We start from the raw sequence: 21,727 nt of genomic DNA on the forward strand, positions 1-21,727 counted from the left end.
AAGAAATGGGTCTCTTTACTTCTTGGGCCCTATGGCAGCTCCTATTCGTGTTACCATGATAGTTATGCCCATTAACAGCATATAATAATCTCTTTTTTTCAGGCTGTACATGTCGACCCAGAACCCAAATCCACATTTCCTGCCAGCGGTTTGCATCGCAGTCACATTGATAAACTTCACCGTGACGTTTAAAGGGCTTCAGGACCAGCTGCTGAGCAGTGTAGTCACCCATGAACAGCCTCATCTGGAGGCACAGAGATCCCAAATACTGGAGAGTATAACGGCAGATCTGAGTACGCTGCGAGGCCTGGAGGAGCAGTCACTCACTTTACTGCAAAAGAATGAAGGTAATTTTTCTTAAAGGAGTTGTCTATTTTGTACAATTTCTCTTGAAGGATCCAAGTGAAAAGCTGATCAAAGTATCCTACTGCTAGGACCACCAGCATTCAGCTGTCATCTGTGGGGTAACCTGGCAGCAAGTGTGTATTTTGTCTACAGCACTCCAACAGGACAAATGAAGTATTGCACATTTCCCATTGAAATCAATGGGCTGTCCTTGTAATGCGTGGACATGCTAAATCCTCCTGGCTCTTTGTAAAAACTCTCCCCCAAACTGGGGACCCCTTTCCATTACTCTGAGCAGGTATGACTAGTCTGATCACAAGATAATTTGTCACCATTAACATTTAGGACATTTACTTGACGATGAAGATCTTATAAACACCCTGCAAAAATCCAAAGTCACAGCCAAGGATGTCGTCAAGAGAATGAGAGATTCAGGGAAGACGGAGGCGAGCATTGAAGCAGCTCGTGACATCTACCTGCCCGTGGCCCGACGAGGGGCCGTTCTGTACTTCGTAGTGGCCGATCTGATTCACCTGAACTACATGTATCAGTTCTCTCTACAATGGTTCCATCAGGTTTTTGTAGAAGCCATGAAAGTGTCACCATCTCCCCAATCTCCAGTAGCTTTGACTTCTGGAACAATCCGGCCACTCAGCAGACAGAGAAAAGACAGACCGGAGGAGGAAGAGAGCGGCCGAAGTGAAGACATCCGGAGACACCTGGACAATATCTGCTGCAATCTTACCAGAAATGTATACAAGGTATCAAAGACATATATGGTTACATGAATACAGTAACTGCACTATAATCTGGCAGGTGATGGGTATCGGACTGAAAGAAAATTCAAGATTAAATTAACAAGAAATCCCAAAACCCTGCAGTTCTCACACTGACCACTAGGCCTAGTAATAGTCTGACACTTCCTGTTCTGTAGAAAAAACTTCTGAGTCTGAGCTGTCATCTCATTATCATCACAGGCAGGATTACACTGAGAGGCGACACCTATATATAGATAACACAGGATCCACCATTCTCAATAGGTGATGACACAGCTCACCTCCTCCCCCTCCCTGCACAGGTCACAGAGAATGCCCACAACACATTCCCAGAGAGGTCTATAGCTGATACTCACAGCTCACCTCCTCCCCATTCCTGCACAGGTCACAGAGCATGTCCACAACACTTTCATAGAAGTCCATGGGTGCTCACCTGTTCATGGTCCTGTTCATTCTGTGAATGGCCCATGAGGCTGCTGTAAAGTGCTGTTATCTGCAGTTCCCACAAGACGGCCGCCCTCATAGTCATGTACAGGGAATAGAATAAAAAATGTACAGGCAGAAAGTAAAAACAGATTAGAAAAATGGAAAACTTTTCACTAACCTATTAACCCATTGTCATTGTATGGAGACCCAGCAGCTGAGCCCGCTCCATACATGGCAGGTGTCGGCTGTCTCCGACAGCTGAAATGCGCCTGCAACACCTTTTGCGGCTGTTAACCTTTTAAATGCTGATATCAATCCTCAGTATTATTTAATGGCCCGATTGAAAATGAGATGTCCCAAACGACCGCCCGCCCCCCTCCTCAAAAAAATTGCATCCCTGTTCTTATAAAAGTTCAGTTAATTAAAGTATCACATTATTAATATCGTACAGCGAATGATGTCAGAAAAAAAAATGCAATGCCATAACTGTGATTATTTTTTTTATATATTTTTTTTGGTCACCCTGTCTGCAAGGAAAAGCAATCAAAAAGCCATAAGCGCCCCAAAATAGTACTAATAAAAATTACTGGCCATCCAGCAAAAAAAACGAGCCGTCACACAGTGCCCTCGACGGTAAAATAAAGTTATGGGGGTCAAAGATGGAGATGGCAAGCGATTATTTTAAAGTATTTTATTTTTTTTATTAGTACTACATAAAAAAAGATATAAATCTGATATCCCCATAATTGTACGACCCCCGGAATAAGAATAATGGGCCATTCTTACCGCACTGTGAATGTCATAAAAAGAGAAAAACCCCAAAAATAGTGCAGTTGCTTTTTTTCCCCTCCCTACTTAGAATTTTTTTACGTTTTCCAGTACATTAAATATCACCACTGAAAAATACAACTCGTCCCTCAAAAAACAAGCCCTCATGAAAGATAAAAAAACGGGGCACAGCAGAAGGGGTTAATAGTAATAGGACTACAGCTGATACATTCTAACCCCTAAGGCTGGGGTCACACAGGAGGGATTTGCCGCGGAAGTTCCATCCGGAATTTTGCTGCGACTAATTTGCCTGCGGCCGCTAATCCCTAGGTTTGCAGGTCATGTAGACGAGATTTGTGAAAAATCTCGTCCACACGGGATTGCCAATCCGTTCCGGCAAAGCCGGCGCTGCGGTGTGGGTTCCCCGGCCGCAGCATGTCAATTTTTTTTTTCCTTTATGGCCTCTAGGGGAGCGCCAGCCGCAACTGAAAAGCGTGCAACCAAGCTGCTCCAAAACCTGCAGCTAAGTGCCACAGGTTATGAAGTAGCGCTTTCCCGGCGGAAATCTCGTGGTTTTTCGCTGCGGCCAAACTGCGGGATTTCTGGCGGGAATCCGCCGTGTGAGAACCCAGCCTTACAGGAACGGGGTCTCCTATTCTGTACTTGTTAACCTTCTGGGATTCTCTGCTTCCCTCCAGATCGTCTCCCCAGCGCTCCTCACGGACCACAGGCTCTGCTTCACTTTCCTGCTGACTGTAAACATTATGAAAAGCAGCAGCGAACAGGAAGATTCGGCGCCGCCGGGACGTCTACCGGAGTCGGAATGGGAATTCTTTCTGCATTCGCTGCTGTTGAGCAACATCATGAAGAAGAGAATCTCAGCAGAAAACGATGGTAACGTCACGGGCTCAACATGTGAACGTACAGGAGGGGGCTCCAAGCTGCCGCTCCCCAGAGGTGAAAGTACATCTACCATTATGCCCTGCTGCCAGGACATGCTGGTAGTTGTAGTTCTAATGCTCCGCGATGTACATTTACGTCATGAAGGTTAGGGTTTCGTATGAAGAGCGATCAGGGGTCGATCTGGCTCCATACAATGCAGATGCTGGCTGTTTCTTAAAGCTGATACCTGCCTGCAATAACTCTAAACAGCAATCGCACTGATTGCGGTTCTTAACCCTTTAAATGCCGCCATCAATTCTGACAGCAGCATTTAAATGTCCCGATCTGAGTTTTTCAGTAAATTATATGATACATTACATAGAACCATCGAAAAATACAGCACCAGAACCAAGCTCATAACATGAGTACAGCAAAAACCAACCTCAGTATATAGATACAATACCAGGACCAGGCTTATAACATAAATACACCACCAGAACCAAACTGATAACATAAATACAGAACCAGGACCAAGCTCATAGCATAAATACAGCAGTAGAACCAAGCTCATAACATGAGTACAGCAAAAACCAACCTCAGTATATAGATACAATACCAGGACCAGGCTTATAACATAAATACACCACCAGAACCAAACTGATAACATAAATACAGAACCAGGACCAAGCTCATAGCATAAATACAGCAGTAGAACCAAGCTCATAACAAATACAACAATACTAACCTCAATACGTAGATACAATACCAGAACCAGGCTCATAGCATAAATAGAGTAGCAGAACTAAGCAACTGTGTTGCTGGGGCACCGATGGACTGACATCTGTGTCTCAGAACAGAACAAGGGAGGACACAGAGCCAGAAGAACGGAATTTTCTCCCAAATCTGTAGGGTCACTTTAAGTAAATGTCGTAGCACAGCGCAGTCGGCTGATTCCTTACTCCCGGTCACCTCGTACATAGGAGTGTTCCCATCATTGCCAAGACTAGCTGAGACGGGAATACCACTTTAATGAAGACATAAGAATCGTCTGCTTTAAATATCCCTTTTCCATGTAGCCTTTCCTCAGCCAACAAAGACAATCGCTGCGAAGAAGGTCTCCGGAAGACCCAGGTTGTCTCGCACTTCATAGACGACCCATAGGTTGACTACTGTAGGCCCTTATGACAACACTTCCTGCACCATGCTTTGGTTTGGTCAATCCTTGCCATAGGAACATATGTGAATCCATATCTCCATCCACATCAATGTCTACACATATAAGCGCTGCTTCTTATGTTGCTTGGGATGCGAATGTTTTGTTCATGTTTTGGCAGGTGCCACGGATGAGCTTCTGGGACGTGGCGCTCCGGAGTGGCTCTCGGGCACCACGTGGCAGCAGTGTCAGTACATGAGCCGACACATGGAGTCTTTCTCAGCTCTGTGTGATTCCTTGTCTTCTGGCGGCCAGCAATGGAGAGAATTTAGAGAAGCCGGAGAGTTGTACGAGTATCTCAGCAAACCTTACACGGGACCCCCGGACCCCTTATCACAGGAAGGTAATAAGGATGGATATTAGATCCCCTTCTTCTAAAGGCTGGTTATTACATGTATTATTCCATATTCTGTAGACGTAGAGCACCGCGTAGATCCAGGAGGGGCTGCTGACCAGGAGACCTCAGAACCTGCTGCCTTATTTCATTGGGAGGCACTAACGTCATTCCAGAAACTTCTGTTGGTAAATGTGATATAATTTACATACGTTCCTACAATCCGGACGATAAACCTGTAGCCTCCGTTACATTGTGTGCGGTATTGCAGCTCAGCCCCGTTCACTTTAAGGGTGCGATCACATGTCATGGAGTAAATCCCCCACAAATACCTTGATGTATCTTTATTACCGCCATGAGGATTCCAATTCTACCGCCACCGCATGTCCGGCCATGGAAGTAGACTACAACTCCTAGAATTCGTATTGCTGACTCCTTGTCCAGTGCTAGAAACCCCCAACACTCTGCTGTTACATCCAGCACTCTACTGTTGGTGATGTCACTGATGATACTGATGATGTCATTTTTTGCTTGAGCAACTGGAAGCATGTGGAAAGTCAGCACAAGTCCAAAAATTGCCAACAGGCAGCATCCTATGACCAGGCAAAAGACTGGGGCAGTGGAGCCTTTCAGAAACATGGGTATATTTAACCCCCCTAACAGTTTAGGACGAGCTCTGTTTATTCTGCAAGGAAAGGATGTTCCAATTTTGGACAGACAGAGCTCGTAATACTTAAAGGGATTGTCCTTCTAGCTGTTTTCAGACCGCTCCATACATTACATAGTGGTCCAGGTTGGTACTGCAGGCTGAATCCTGTTGAATTGGAAGGGACTCGGCCTGCAGTACCAACCTGGGCCACTGAGCAGTGTACAGAGCTATGTGAAAACAGCTAGAAGTGAGACAACCCCTTTAAGCTCCGGTTCTGTCAGAGCTATCAACATGAATTTGGTGTCATTTTACAATGAAGAGTCTTGGCATGTCAGTAGCCCTTGTAGAATCAGAGCTTCAGCCGTCTAAAGTGGGATCAGGAATACTGAATTTACAGCTGTCAGGTGTCAGTCAGTGTGCTCTGCGGTAAATAAACGTACAGGAGAATTCTGTAATACAAAAGGGACAATTTAGGGAAGATTTCCCAATTTTATTCTGACTCTCAGGGGTTAAATGTATCTTGTATGGGCGGGCAGATGCCAATAGACATTTCTCATTTACGCATGGAAAAAACCCCATCATTGGACCTTTCACACCGGACGGAATATTCCTCAACAGCGACGCCCTCCTGCGGAATACGAAGACCCAAAATTGGCACCACGAACGTGAATTTTGCTTCACAATTAAAAATGGCAAAATCCTGCCGCAATACCGCATCGCAACCCACAGGTGGCAGCGCAGAATTCAGGGGCGGAATATTCCATCGCGTATGAAGGGTCCGTGATGGACTCAACCACTTCCAGCCATGTTTTTCTACTTCTAGACAACCCCTTCATTTATGTTTTGTCTCTGCAGTCGGTGAGGAGTGTTTTTACCCGCCTTAGGGCGGTATTATTTATATGTACAGATAGGCCGTATGAACTCATGATGGAATAAATGATTAGGGCGTGGGGCCGAAACGGGACGGTTCATGTGGAAAAACTTGGTGTGCCACTACTTGGTATACAGCCCTTACTTTGGCAGTAGCCCCACCTACCCAACTCCATTCGCGCCCCTGTCTCCAGGTGTTTTCATAGTCTAGGTACTCTTCACTTGGGGGCGCTGTGACTACATTGTCCACTCTCAATATTTTACTTCTTCAGATAAAAGTCCTGCGTCCTGAATGTTTGATCAGCGGTGTCCGGGGGTTTATAACTGAGAAGATGGGGGCAGAATACATCCAAAGCCGCCCGTTAAATTTGAAACAGGCGCTGGATGAGTCCAGTCCCTCCTCCCCCCTCATATTTATCCTCTCTTCAGGTGAGTCAAGTCACTGGTTTGTGTCGCTACAGCTAGTTTGTATGAACTACATTACTTATCTTTAGAGTCTCTATTAGTCTGAAATCCACCCACTTCCTGCTCCCCCTTGCTTTACACTGCAGGTCTGCTCTATTAGAGTGTGATTATGACCCACCCCTTGTCCCACCCCTGCTCTCCTTCAACCATCCCACTTTTTCACATTGTCTCAACAATTTATTACAAATTGTGGATCTCCTGCTGTGGATAGTGTTTGATGATTTGAACCCACTGGGGCCGCGGACCCCTCTAGGGTTCTGTAACACCTTCTCTTCTACGTCTTACAAATAGGTAGCGACCCCACCGGCCAGCTGGAGCGGCTAGCGCTGGAGACCCACGGCAGCACCCTACACCTAGACATGATCTCCCTGGGTCGTGGTCAGGGGGTGAAGGCAGAAGAGCTTATTAACAAGGCCCGAAGACTGAAAGGACACTGGGTCTTCCTACAGAACTGCCACCTTGCTGCGTCCTTTATGCCCAGGCTCAGAGAAATCGTAGATGGGTAAAAGCGGGCAGCACTGGTAACCTTGCGCCAAATGTAAAGTAATTGCACCCTAACTATTTCTGTGTGGGTATATTTCAGATTCAAGCAGCAGGCCGAGTCCACGGACCCCCAGTTCAGGCTGTGGTTAAGCTCCAAGTCAGACGAATCCTTGCCAGTTTCTATTCTACAGAAGGGTTTTAAGGTGGGAACTCGAAAATGGTGGCCAATCACATTTATTACTAGAAGCCCCTAAATGATTGGATGGTATTGTACGATCGCCATGTGCTCTGGGGTAAAAAAAAAAAAAAGTGAACGCTCAGATTTTCTAATGGTTTTCTCTCTTCCCTGGTAGATGGCAGTGGAGCCCCCTATGGGACTGAAAGGGAGATTGCTGCAGACGTTTGACAGCAGTGGCAGCGGGCTGATCACAGAGAAGGTCTTTGAGAAGGACAATGGCCGACCAGCCTGGAAGAGGCTCCTGTTCAGTCTGTGCCTGTTTAATGCCGTGATCAATGAGAGAAGGAAGTACGGCGCTCTGGGGTGGAACATCCCTTATGAGTTCAGCCTTTCGGACTTGGAGGTTCGTCCGGCGCCAAAATAGAAATGGCCTGGAGTAGATAATCCTGACAGGTTGACTTTATATGTTGATCTGTATTATGTTTAAAGTGCCTGAAGACTTATACACTGATGTGCCAAAAGTCCTGGGATAGCGGTATGTAAAATGATTCTTAAGTAGTGCTACAAAAGGGGACAGCCCAGATCTGTAGACGGTGGGAGGTCTTATCTCGTGAGGTTGAACAGCCAGCGTGCTCATGGCAAGCCGACGGGAATTATTAATTTGGAACAAGGAACAATAGTGGGCTCCAAACCGATCAGATGTTCCATTTCTGAAGTTGTGCGGGCATTTAACTTTCCTCGATCCACGGTGTCACGTGTGTCCGGGGAATACATCATAGGAGGCATTACCACCGTCAGCGGACAAGGCAGCGGTCACCACGGGTGCTTAAAGATCGCGAATGGCGGTGTCTGGCAATAATTGTCCGTGTGAACACATAAGCAACTAGTAGAAATCACATCCACATTCAGTGTAGGAGACCCGACCCGTGTATCCCACCAGTCAGCACAATGTTCTTTACCTTCCATGGGATTTGGGAGCAGAAGACCCATCAGAGCACTTCTGTTATCGTGGCACCGGACACAGCGCCACTTGTGAGGTTCCTAACTGAACCTTAGAGGACTGGCAACGTGTGGAGTGGGCCGATGCGTCACTGGGTCTGTTATTTCAAGCTGATGGTTAAGTTGGTGTGGTGGAGACCCCATGAAGCCATGGACCCCAATTGTCATCAAGGCCCTGTGCCGGCTGGTGGTCGCCGCATGCTAGTGTGCTGTGTTTTCTCATTGCATGGGTCCACCGGCCCACCTGAACACATCATTGACCAGTGCAGCAGGATAATAAACCGTGCCATCAGAATTGGTTGGAGGAGTATTCTGGAAAGTTCCTACGAATGTGCAGACCGCACCATTCATCTGACATGAGCCCAATGGAGCATTTATGGGATGTGGTGGAAAGCTCCATTTGTACCCGAAATCCTTCACCTACAAGCACCACAGAGCTGTGGGGGCTAACCAGAAGGGTTAAGATCCCTACAGATGTCTTACATCCACTTGTGGAATCAATGTCACGTTGAGTTGCTGCACTTTGCTGGGCTGGAGGGGGTCCGACACGATATAAGTTCCTGTCCCAAGACTTTTGGCACATCAGTGTATGTGATAGCAGATCTCCCATCTCAGCTCTAACCCCGTCTGATCACTGCTTATTTCCATCTTTGTAAGACACAAACCTGATAATCTTCTTCTTACTGGTAGCTTATAATTACTCGCTCCTTGCTGTAATGGAAGCTATCTCTCTATACGACTGCCTGCTGATCTTGTGCATATACACACCGCCGCTCCAGAAAGCAGGGCTTCAGTTTAAGCCAGGGGTCAGCAATCAATTGATCATGATCAACAGGTCGATCACTGGTGGGTCCGAAGTGTCTTAGGCATCGGCATCACATCAACCTATCTGCGTCCTGAGGATGTGGATACGGTTCCTAATGGCACTTGCCACCGAGGCTTACATATCACTACGCTCTGCCTTGCAAGCTACACGGTTTTGGTAACGGGATCCGTGTAGATGACTCTGCTACCTCCCTTCACTGGGGAATTGGTGGAGCGCTGGGTGGACACGCTTTGGTCGCATGTATCCAGCTGCCCAGTGGATTATTGCATTTTGTACCACCTGGTGAGTTTGTGGTTTTAGCTAGCTAATATTGTATATACCCCAGGAACAGTGCCACCTAGTGGACAGATTATCACGCATCATGTTTTATGTATGAAGACATTTTCAGGTCCCCATTTAACTCTCATATGCATGGTGTGTTCAGGTCTCTGTACAGATGTTGGAGATGCTGACAGATAATCCCAGAGAGATCCCGTGGACAGCTCTACATTATCTAACCGGCGAGGTGGTGTATGGTGGCCGGGTGACTGACTTCTGGGACCGCCGCTGTCTGCTAAGCATCTTGGACAAGTTCTACACCCCTGACCTGCTGCAGGATGACTGCACCTTCACTGTTGACCAGGTGAGGAGCACTTCAGAGACTTTCTTAAAGGCACAGTGTCCTATTTTTAGGTAATAAAAAACTGTGTGATCAACGGCCTCTTATAATGTCACCAAAGATCTCCCTGTAATGTAAGTTCCCACCCCAACATCCAGTGTGTCTGTACTCCAGAGCTGCACTCACTATTCTGCTGGTGGAGTCCCACAAGTACTATTACTTAGGGCATACGTGTCCTGCACACGCTACAGTCCTCTTTGCCATACAAGAATCTTAAGATTTTAGTTTGGGCCATTCCCTGCAGCTTTTTCCTCTTCCGTCATTCTGCATCATTTGGATGATGATCGCCTGATGTTATGCATATCCCCCAACCGTTCCGGATCCGGTGGGACAGTCCTGGTTTTCAAGCACTGTCCGCTGTCTTGGGTGGTTTACTGTGGGTCTCCGGTGGCTCCCCTGTTGTGACTCCCATTTCTGGCCACGTCTCCCCCATAGAGTTGACAGGGGCGGCAGTATCCCCAAAGTCTGGAGTTCTGTTCCCTCTGCTTTGTTGTGTGAACCTCAAAGCAGGAGCGATCAGGAAATCGGAAAACAATGTGACCCGCTGCTCACGACATCATTGTCCCTTTTTGATCTTCTGTAAAGTTGGGAGGTATGACTTATGAGATTCGAAAAACTTCGCCACTCTTATCTGTGGACTGCATGTGACATTTAATCCCTTGATGATTTTGGGCATACATGTATGTCACGTGGCATCGGGGTTTGTATGCAGCAGGATCGGGAGTTGATTCTGCTCCGTACCCAGCGGGTACCTGCTGTCTGTGACAGCTGACACCCGCCCGTAACAGCCGATATCAGCGGTGACGTGATTGTGGCTGTTAACTCTATAAATGCTGCTGTCAAAGTCCTCTAAAAATAAATGTAAAATAAAGTCTTTTTTTATTAGTATAAAGGATAATAACAGCCCCCCCCCCCCCCCCCCCCCATTCACATATTTATAATAAAAAACCTCCAGACAAAATTAAAAAGCCCAAACTTATTTGATAGATTGGACAACTTCGGATGCAGCGGTAACAAAGTAGGGCCTCCTCCACGCTGCAGAGACGGGTGGAATCCCGCAGCGGAATCCGGCCCTTAGAGCAGCGGCGTCCGCACGTAGCTGGTTGCTTTTGTTTTTATCCCTTCTGCGGATGGTCCGCACGGCGAGTTGTTGAACACAGACAGCACAGATTTTTCCTGCGTCATTGCCTGGCGATGACGCAGAATCCGCTACCTTTCCACAATGTCACTGCAGAAGGGCTGCGAATCAGATTGCTTTCATTGACTTCAATAGAAGCCGCCTGCGCCGATTCCGCGCAAAAGTGAAATACGCTGTGTTTATTTTCCTCCGCTCGTGCAAACCGCAATTGCTTTGTGCAAGTGTGCAGGAAGAATCGATTTCCCGTAGCATGCTATGGGCGGTATTTGCTGCGGATCCGTGGTGCAGACGTCTGCCGCAGATTCCGCAGCAAGTATCCGCCCGTGGGCAGGAGGCCTGACGCATTATTTATGCCGCACAGTGAATGGGGTCAGGAAAAAATACAAATAAAAAGCAATCAAAACGTGGTATGTTCTCCAAAATGGTACCAATAGTAACTACAGGGCGTCTCGCGAGCAACGAGAGCAACAGAAAGATTAAATGGAGAGAGGGAGATGGAGAGAGGGAGATGGAGAGAGAGAAATGGAGAGAGAGAGATGGAGAGAGAGAGATGGAGAGAGAGAGAGAGAGAGATGGAGAGAGAGAGATGGAGAGAGAGAGAGAGAGAGATGGAGAGAGAGAGATGGAGAGAGAGAGATGGAGAGAGGGAGATGGAGAGAGGGAGATGGAGAGAGGGAGATGGAGAGAGGGAGATGGAGAGAGGGAGATGGAGAGAGGGAGATGGAGAGAGGGAGATGGAGAGAGGGAGATGGAGAGAGAGAGATGGAGAGAGAGAGATGGAGAGAGAGAGATGGAGAGAGAGAGAGAGAGAGAGATGGAGAGAGAGAGATGGAGAGAGGGAGATGGAGAGAGGGAGATGGAGAGAGGGAGATGGAGAGAGGGAGATGGAGAGAGGGAGATGGAGAGAGGGAGATGGAGAGAGGGAGATGGAGAGAGGGAGATGGAGAGAGAGAGATGGAGAGAGAGAGATGGAGAGAGAGAGATGGAGAGAGAGAGAGATGGAGAGAGAGAGATGGAGAGAGAGAGATGGAGAGAGAGAGAGAGATGGAGAGAGAGAGATGGAGAGAGAGAGATGGAGAGAGGGAGATGGAGAGAGGGAGATGGAGAGAGGGAGATGGAGAGAGGGAGATGGAGAGAGGGAGATGGAGAGAGGGAGATGGAGAGAGGGAGATGGAGAGAGGGAGATGGAGAGAGGGAGATGGAGAGAGAGAGATGGAGAGAGAGAGATGGAGAGAGAGAGATGGAGAGAGAGAGAGAGATGGAGAGAGAGAGAGAGATGGAGAGAGAGAGAGATGGAGAGAGAGAGAGATGGAGAGAGAGAGAAATGGAGAGAGAGAGATGGAGAGAGAGATGGAGAGAGAGATGGAGAGAGAGAGATGGAGAGAGAGAGATGGAGATGGAGAGAGAGAGATGGAGAGATGGAGATGGAGAGAGAGAGATGGAGAGAGAGAGATGGAGAGAGAGAGATGGAGAGAGAGAGAGACGGAGAGAGAGAGAGAGACGGAGGGAGAGAGACGGAGGGAGGGAGAGAGACGGAGGGAGAGAGACGGAGAGCGAGAGAGACGGAGAGAGACGGAGAGCGAGAGAGACGGGGAGAGCGAGAGACGGGGAGAGCGAGAGACGGGGAGGGAGAAAAAAAATTTATATATAAATAAAAAGCTCGGGACCCGGCGTCCCACATACAAAAATGCTCGAGTCTCCCATGGTAGTCAATGGGGTTCGTTACTCGAGTAGAGCTCTCGAATTTTATGAAAAGCTCGACTCGAATAACGCGGACCCGAGCATTTGGGTGCTCGCTCATCTCTAGTATCTATCATTTAGGGTAACAAACTGCAAGGTAAAAGCTTTGGCACAAAGAATCCGTAATAATCATTGATATATAAGAACCTTCAGCAATTACAGCGTTAGAAAAAAGAAATAAGTTCCGGCCTCTTCAGAGCAAAAAGTAAAACAATTCTATGGGCGCTCAAAGGGTTAACTGTAAGGAAATAGTAAAAAGATGTGATTACGGAATATCAGGCAGAGGGTGACGGCTGCGGCCGCCAGTGCAGCACAGATCCCTTCTAATCTGATCCTAGCCTGTATCAGTAGGGGATGTAGCTCAGTGGTAGAGCGCATGCTTTGCATGTATGAGGCCCCGGGTTCAATCCCCGGCATCTCCACTTCTTTTCATATTTAGTTTTTTGTTGTCTACATTATATTCGATTGTTGAATGCAAAGAAATTCTTGAGGAAAATACAAGAAAATGAATGAATCCTCAGTTATTATGTTCTAAGCTTAATAAGCTCTGTATCTTCTAATACAAACCAAGTTTTTACGTTAAAAACATTTTTTTAAAGAATTTTTGAAGATTTTTTTTCCCTACTTTTTGTTGTCACAATCTATATTTAGAAAATAATCCTAAAACCTTCGCCTCTCCCACTGACTGCTGGGGGCGCACTCACAGCCGCGTATTTTTGGTTTGCATTATGAGCCTATTTTTTAGGCACAAACTCCTTTGATTCGCCTTGTTTTTTTTTCATTTGCATGTCCTATTTTTGTTTATATTCATGGCCCAAAATTGGCTATTAAAGTCTATGAGATCATGTCGTTTATACACATGTTGGCAGGACACAGGAGGGTAAAAAATAGTGACATTATTTAAGCCTTCTTGCATTTCTTTTTACACACACTAAAAAGAATAAAAGGATTTCACGGACTAAATCCGCCTTTGCCCGTGTGAATGAGTCCTCAGCCTAATAAATAGTCTGAACCTTCCTGTTCTGTAGAGAAAACTTCTCAGCCGACATCGCAGGCAGGATTACACCGAGAGGAGACACCTGTATACAGGCAACACAGGATGCATTCACAATAGTTGATATCATAGATCACCTCCTCCCCCTCTCTGCACAGATCACAGAACATGCCCATAACACTCTCTCTCCGAAATCTATAGGTCATGGTAACAGCTCATGTCGTCCCATCTCTGCATGTTACAAAGTGTCTACAACACTCCACCATAGAAGTCTACGATGATGATCACAGCTCACCTCCTCTCCCTCCCTGCACATATTACAGATTATGTCCACAGAAATCTCCCATAGAAGTTGAGGAGTCCCCGCCTGCCCATCGTATGAATGGCCTATGAGGCTGCTTTAAAGTATATCTCTGAATGCTGTTAAAATGGCCGCCCCCATATACAAGTACAGGGAATAGAATAATTCGACAATCCGTAAATTCCCTTTAATTCTACACAAATATGAATATATCCAGAAAAGTCCTTTTAGTCCAGAACAAACGAGACCGGATGCTGAATTATCAGGTATTCTGGATAATCAGATGCTTTTAATCAGAGATGCTTCCTGCTCGGTCTTTGGCACTTGTGAAACTCCACCTTAAATCTGTACTGGAGCTAGATGCTGGATTATAGGACTTGTGTTTGTATGCAGATTTATCATCCACTGCCAGCCGATGCCAGACTACAGGACTGCAGGGATTACGTGAATTCCCTCCCTGACACGGACAACCCTGAGATCTTCGGCATGTCCCCCAATGCTGAGAGAGCGTACCTCGTATCCCAGGCGAATGCCTTCCTGGACACCATAGTTCGCACGCAGACCAGACTAAGCGCAGATCACCCCACGCACAGGTTGGTAGTCACAGCGGACGCGCGGCTGTTGCACAACGACCAACCTATCCTGCGAAATAAAAAACGCAATCCAGATAAATGTTGAACATGGCGGAATATAATTGGCGCTAACGATGTGTGATGTTCTGCAGAGGTGACTATAGTCAGGATCAGATGGTCCAGGATGTCATCACCAACATCCTTACCAAGCTGCCAGTGACTGTGGAAGGGAGAACGTCTCAGGAGCGCTCAGCTGAGGAATCACATGACCAGTGTACACTCGCTAATCTGCTTGCTGAACCGGCGTGGGAAACGCTTGTGAAAAAAACGAAAGGTATGTAGTTCGTGCTAAACATGTAGTAATATCTTATATAATACCATTCTGAGGAGATAAAGCAGCCCAAGTACTCTTTCATCCCCAACCACCAGGGCTGGCTCTAAATTTCTGTGGCCCCCCTTAGCAATTTATAGGTCCTGCTGTGCCCCTGGAGTTATTAATAAGCCCCCACTGTGCCCTTGAACAATTATTACGACTTCCCTGTGCCCCCCCCTTCGTGTTTTTATATACCCTGTTGTGCCCCTTAAGTCATTTATAGGCCCAACTGTGCTCTGAGTCATTTATAGGCCCCACTGTGCTCTGAGTCATTTTTAGGCCCCCCTGTGCTCTGAGTCATTTATAGGCCCCCCTGTGCTCTGAGTCATTTATAGGCCCCCCTGTGCTCTGAGTCATTTATAGGCCCCCCTGTGCTCTGAGTCATTTATAGGCCCCCCTGTGCTCTGAGTCATTTATAGGCCCCCCTGTGCTCTGAGTCATTTATAGGCCCCACTGCGCTCTGAGTCATTTATAGGCCCCACTGTGCTCTGAGTCATTTATAGGCCCCACTGTGCTTTGAGTCATTTATAGGCCCCACTGTGCTCCGAGTCATTTATAGGTCCTACTGTGCCCCAGCAATAAAATAATAAGCTGACTTGCCTCTAACGCTCCCACAGTATTCTCCATCCTCTGCTTTGACAAGTGACGCAATGACATCATTGTGCCTCTTGCGTGGCAGAGAAGGCGCTGAATGGTGAAGCTGCAAGTGCTCGGCTTCCTGCATTCCTGCAGTGTTGTGGTCATAGCCAATTATATGAGTGTCTTTAAGAAGTGAATACAATGAATTTCCAAGAACGAGGACTGTATTGATCCCACCGGAGTGGGTTCCCCTGGGCTCAGTGGGCCCCGGCATATGCCCAAGTTTGCATAGTGTTGCCCAACCCTATCCCACCCTGGGAGTAGTGTGTTCTTCCCCCAGACTCCATGAAGAGAGTGTGCGTCGCATAGGTTCCCACGTGATGACCATTCTTAGCTGCCTCTCCGCCTTCCTTACTAAGGAGCCCCCTCTATGATATGTACGCCCTTAGCAGCATCTCCAATAAACCTGAGGGGTCTTGAACCGTCCATCGTCTTACACTTCAGGATGGGTTCGGCTCTGTTTAAGTTCTCGTTTTTAACAGATGCATCAATAATCCTATAAACGAATTCAAAAACGGACACCAAACTGGAAGAAACAAGCTGAAGGTGCTTCTACAAGTGTGGGATTATTCTGCCAAGACGTAGCTTAAGCGCGCCAAAATCCCCGATCTACCTGCTGATTATGATGCGGAATTGCTGAGAGATTTAAGGCATTTTTAATTCTACATAAAAACCCTCCGGAGGCCGCGAGGCTCGTGGTGCAGAATTACTGCGTGTTGTAGTGCGCAACGCGGGGTAACTACCGTGTGAAGACATTCTACGGATCCATCCAAAAGCATAAACATTCGCCTCCGTTTGATTAAGCTTGGCATCCAGTTTAATGACTATTTGTGTAAATATCAGCGCTTTACTTTCCGTTTTTAATGGATCCTTTTTTCTTTATTTGAAAAAAAACAACAAAATGGATTTAAAACTGAACAGAAAAGTGCTGAACTTTTATAAGCTTACATTTTTATGTCATGTAGCAATACTGACACCTAGTGGAAAGTCACGGAATGTAAACTTCTCTAAGTTCTCAGTTCAAAATTTTATTATGACCAGCGTTTTGTACATCAGTCTTAATACACTCCGCCCCCAGAAGAAGTTGTCATTTTGCGTCAAAACCCGTCCTGCAGTTCCATCTCAGGCAGATCTGTAAATGCTGAGAGTTGTGGTGATTAGATGAACGGTCTTGTCACTGGAGGCCCTAAAAGTGGTTCCTCCCTTGGCCTATAAGAGGCTCTCGGAGGCTCCTTGTGTGCAGTGACCTCCTTTCCGCTTGTAGAGGTTGTTGACCACTAGACGCCTCTACGACGCAGAGAAGAGATGTCACCCCGTTACCAGAGTCTGAGAGGGGCGCATTATTGGGATGTGAGAAGCTGGATGGTCGTATCCATGAATTGTCCCCCACCGGCCATTCTGACCAGACTGTTAGGAGGTGTTGGGACCAGTGGATGGGGGAAAGGTGGGGGGCACACAAGGCGACCGGGCTCAGGGCATCCCCTATGGACCACCAGTAGAGGGGAGCGTCTGGCAAGACTGTTAGGAGGTGTTGGGACAAGTGGATGGGGACTCACAATGTAACCGGGCTCAGAGCGCCCCCTACAGACCACCAGTAGAGAGGATCATCTGAACAGACTGTTAGGAGGTGGACTAGTGGATGGGGGCACACAAGGTGACCGGGCTCAGGACACCCCCTACAGACCACCAGTAGAGAGGATCATCTGACCAGACTGTTAGGAGGTGGACCAGTGGATGGGGGCACACAAAGTGACCGGGCTCAGGACGCCCCCTACAGACCACCAGTAGAGAGGAGTGTCTGATCGTCCGACGAGCACGAGCAGCTCCAACTCTTTCGTTGTCCACCATCCAGGGACAGGGGGCGCCATCGTTACACTCCTCTGTCTGTCGGAACCATTTCCCGGTGCTTGGCTGCAGCACATTTGGTTTCATAACGCCCATTACATGTACGGCCTCTGACCCCCACCGTCACTTCCATTTGCATTGATGTCGTGACTCGTGAACAACGAAGCTGGGTGCTACGGAGGGGACCAGGTTGTCGTCAGCGACAAATCCAGGTTTGGCTTGGGCGTTGATGACCGCCGTGTTCTTGTCTGGAGACTTCGGGGTGAGCACATCAATCCTGCCTTTGCTGTGGAGCAGCACACTGCCCCCTGCTGGTGTGATGGTCTGGGGGGCCATCGCATATGACAGTCAGTCACCTCTAGTAGTGGCACAAGGGTCAGGCAACAGGGTACTAGAGCCTCCATGCCCATCCATATCAAATCTTGTATCCAAGCTAGAGGCAGTACAACAGGGTACAGGAGCCTCCATACCACCTATATCACATATTGTATCCAAGCTAGAGGCGGTACAAGAGGATATTAGAGCCTCCATGTCTGTCACTATCACATCTTGTATCCAAGCTAGAGGCAGTACAACAGGGTACTAGAGCCTCCATGCCTGCCCGTATCACAACTTGTATCCAAGCTAGAGGTGGTACAACAGGGTACTAGCGCCTCCATGTCCGCCCATATCACATCTACTATCTAAGCTAGAGGTGGCCTAACAGGATACTAAAGCCTCTATGCCCGCCCGTATCACATCTTGTATCCAAGCTAGAGGCGGTACAACAGGGTACTAGCGCCTCCATGCCTGCCCGTATCACAACTTGTATCCAAGCTAGAGGTGGTACAACAGGGTACTAGCGCCTCCATGTCCGCCCATATCACATTTACTATCTAAGCTAGAGGTGGTACAACAGGGTACTACAGCCTCCATGCCTGCCTGTATCACATCTTGCATCCAAGCTAGAGTTGGTACCTCCCCTGTATCTCATCTTGTATCCAAGCTAGAGGCGGTACAACAGGGTACTAGCGCCTCCCTACAAGGGGTCGGTTCTCCACAATAAATGCTCCTTTTGCTCTGATATTGTAATCACTTACTTATATCAATGTTACAATCACACATAAAGTTTCATCCATCCGGCAACTTCTAGGGGAGGGAAGTCACTGACAATGAGTGTGTATATATGTATATTCCTTCTAGGGGAGGGAGTTATTTTTTTACAATGAGTGTATTATCCTTACAGGCGCTTTCCTCTTCATATATCAGGCACGTTGGCTTCTCTGTGCCCGCAGATATTTACGCAAGCTAGTCAGTTTCTGCCATAAATTATATATACATGTTTTGGACTGGGGCGTACACACCCCCCTCCCAACAAGCCACACCCTGTTTCAGGAAAGTGGTGCAGAGTGGCATACTTCTCAAAAAGTTGCAAGTGGGGTTTGTTCAAAATTTTGCATCTTTTTATCCCAAAAATAATAAATCACCCCCGAGTCTCTGCGATATCACCCACTCAGGCTTCATGAATGTTAGGCTTACAGGTACCCAGCAAACTGCAAGGCTACATACAGGCCACGATGCACAACATAGCGGCCTGCATAATAACTCTTGGTGAGACCACCTATAATGGGGTCTGTTGGCACAGTACCGTCTAACACAGTCGCTTCCTATTTGCAGGTTATGACTCCCTGATTAATTCTGCACTGCTGACAGTTCTGCACCAGGAGATAAACCGGTTCAATCACCTGCTGAGCGTCCTCCACAGCTCCCTCCGCGCTCTGCAGCAGGCCATCAGGGGAGAGGTTCTCCTAAATAAAGGGTTAGAGGATGTATACAAGTCCCTGGCCAGCCTGAAGGTGCCCGCACTATGGCAGGTGAGTGGCTGATCTGCAGTCTAAGACATTGTTATTTAAAGGTATTGCCCAGATTTTGCATGCAGCTCCTATAATGCTGAGCTGATGCCAATGTGTTGGGCAGCCATCACATCTCCCCTCTTGTTTTGCTGCTGTTAGACATGTGATGCCATCAGCTGCATCCATCCATTCTGCTCTACGGTTACGTTACATTTTGCATGTTTCAGGAATGCTCCTATGAGTCCTGTAAGCTGCTGGGTTCGTGGGTCGAGGACCTTGCTGTACGGCTGGAGTTTTTTGCATTGTGGTCCAGGAGAGTCATGGTGTGTGCGCAGGACAGGTGAGCGGATGAGTATTCTATGGCAGCTTTGTAGCACCACATGCGAAGATTTTAACCTGAAATATGCTGTAGCTGCAGGGGGGAAAAAAAGTATACATCACCTAGAAGCGCTCTCCTGGGTTCCGCCGCTACTTCTTCTCGGTCCCTGGCAGTCTTCTTCTTCATCTCTTCTGGCCAGGAATTGAAAAATTCCCACCTCCTGGAAGCGGTGGCTGGGATTGGCTGACACTTAGCTATGCTACAAAGCATTGGAACCTATAGGAAAGCAGGGGCTTCATATACATGTGATTTGTAGCATTGTCACAACGCGGCAAAATAGTGCGACTTTGTCGCCAGTGTGAATGAGGCCTAAACCTCCTCCAATCCCAACAATAGGGGGACCATTCTCCAATGTGTATGGGGGACAGCCAGGAGCAGCGCGCTGTTAGATCAGTGTCATTCAGCAACTCGCAAGGTGAAGAATTACAAAACTCCACAGCAGCAAAATAGTTGGACATCTTTAGTAAAGACGATTTAGAAAGTTGCCAAATTTTGCATTGATGAAGCAAACAATACAAAAAGGTGTGAAGGCGTCCATAGATTTAAAAGTCTGACAGCTGAGTGTATGATTGGTCAGATCCCCGACTAATGGGATCTGTGGAGTTCATAGAAGATGGTACAATGCCTTTAGTGTCACCTAGTAGAAGGCAGCTATCATACAAGCCAATATCCAGCCCTTGAACAGACTGTGGATGGAAAGGATAACCCTGTACAGGTGGTTTCACTGTTCAGTCGGGTAGGTGAGAAGCCTATGATGTGTCAGGAGGGGTATAGTTTCTCCTTGTGGAGAGCCGATTAGGTGTGAGGAAACAAAATGTCATGCAATGTACCTCTGGGAAATTTGAAATGCAAATGGGCGATGTTACAAAGTCTTGGCAGCACCATCTATTAGTAAGTTGCTTCACTGTAATGTGCCATCATTGAACAGGTCTCGAAACATGACTGGAAATAGAAGACAACCCCGAGTCTTCTCCAGAGGGTTGAGATAGCCATGTCAACCCCTTCATCCCGCTCCCTGGTGGTTGTGCCAGTTATAGTGTGGCATCGATACATAATGTGAAGTGTCTTATGCTTTGGTTTTGGAACCCCCAGTAACAGTCTTTACTCAGGTTTGGTGACCAGCTGGGCCTCCAGAAAACGACCCTCTGCTATCCCAGACCCAACACTTCCCAAACATCTGATACCCTTGAGGTGACTGCAACAACACCTCTCCGAGAAGAACCTGACAGCTTCTGGCTCCCAGCATTCTTCTTTCCACAAGGTGGGAACATGGCAGACGCCACCCTAACACTTCTCATAATTAATCTGGGCTTATCAAAACACATGAAGGAAAGCGCCTTCCTATGAGTTACTGGGACAGGATGTCCTCTATATGCTCCACTGTCAAACTTTTTTGTGCCACTTTCATATCTTGACAGAACTCCATTTTTTTGGTGCTGCTTCCATTGACCAGGATGGAATTGTCTTCCCATTGCCACCACTAGGGGGAGTTCACTGTATACCGATTACTTATTAGCTCTGAGAGCTATATGAAGCTGTATGTAATGAGCTCTCAGTCGTGGTGGCTGCCTATGGACAGCAGTATGACAAAAAAATGGGGCTCTGACCCCTATATAAATATATAATGATGTTATCACAGAATTTTGGACTTAAAAGGGATGTCAGTTCCCTAAACTGCGGGCAGCAGGATATCATGGCAGACATATGTGAACAGGTTTCCAGCATGTCTCTCCTCTCCCTTCTTTCCTCCGGGCTGTACAAGTTACATCTTACCTGATCAGTTTTTGGAGACGTCTTTGCACTTGTTCTATTTGATGTGTGTCTGTAGATGAGGCCTCCAGCAATGACCGCAGTGTTCCAGATGTGGTCTCACCAGAGCTCTATACAGGAGGATCACAATCTCCCTCTTTCTGCTTGTTATACCTTTAGCTATTAGTATAGTAACAGACACCGATTTCGGCAGTCTGTCACTTATAGTTTAGTTTTGTAAATCTTCCTGTTGAAACTTTGCACCCCCGGAGCAGAAGAGTCCAGCAACGTTC

General features: G+C 47.3%; 1 protein-coding gene and 1 non-coding gene across 4 annotated transcripts in view; both read left to right on the forward strand.

Annotated features, from left to right (window-relative positions):
* DNAH14 (dynein axonemal heavy chain 14) overlaps nt 1–21,727 on the forward strand; it is a 225,456-nt gene that overhangs the window by 195,189 nt on the left and 8,540 nt on the right. For 2 of the 3 annotated variants that reach the window (XM_066595168.1, XM_066595169.1), the window contains exons 69-83: nt 103–347; nt 691–1,106; nt 3,014–3,209; nt 4,532–4,753; nt 4,826–4,932; nt 6,536–6,692; nt 7,020–7,230; nt 7,312–7,414; nt 7,565–7,792; nt 9,639–9,836; nt 14,439–14,638; nt 14,770–14,951; nt 19,131–19,327; nt 19,534–19,646; nt 20,795–20,946. In XM_066595168.1, the coding sequence (XP_066451265.1) occupies nt 103–347; nt 691–1,106; nt 3,014–3,209; nt 4,532–4,753; nt 4,826–4,932; nt 6,536–6,692; nt 7,020–7,230; nt 7,312–7,414; nt 7,565–7,792; nt 9,639–9,836; nt 14,439–14,638; nt 14,770–14,951; nt 19,131–19,327; nt 19,534–19,646; nt 20,795–20,946 (2,927 nt within the window). The remainder of the gene's footprint in view (nt 1–102; nt 348–690; nt 1,107–3,013; nt 3,210–4,531; nt 4,754–4,825; nt 4,933–6,535; nt 6,693–7,019; nt 7,231–7,311; nt 7,415–7,564; nt 7,793–9,638; nt 9,837–14,438; nt 14,639–14,769; nt 14,952–19,130; nt 19,328–19,533; nt 19,647–20,794; nt 20,947–21,727) is intronic. The other variant, XM_066595170.1, reaches the window with a different exon arrangement.
* TRNAA-UGC (transfer RNA alanine (anticodon UGC)) lies at nt 13,101–13,172 on the forward strand. Its single transcript has one exon. It is a non-coding gene; the product is annotated as a tRNA-Ala (tRNA).

This window comes from Eleutherodactylus coqui, chromosome 3 (assembly GCF_035609145.1).
Source record: "Eleutherodactylus coqui strain aEleCoq1 chromosome 3, aEleCoq1.hap1, whole genome shotgun sequence".
Classification (NCBI taxonomy): Eukaryota; Metazoa; Chordata; class Amphibia; order Anura; family Eleutherodactylidae; genus Eleutherodactylus; species Eleutherodactylus coqui.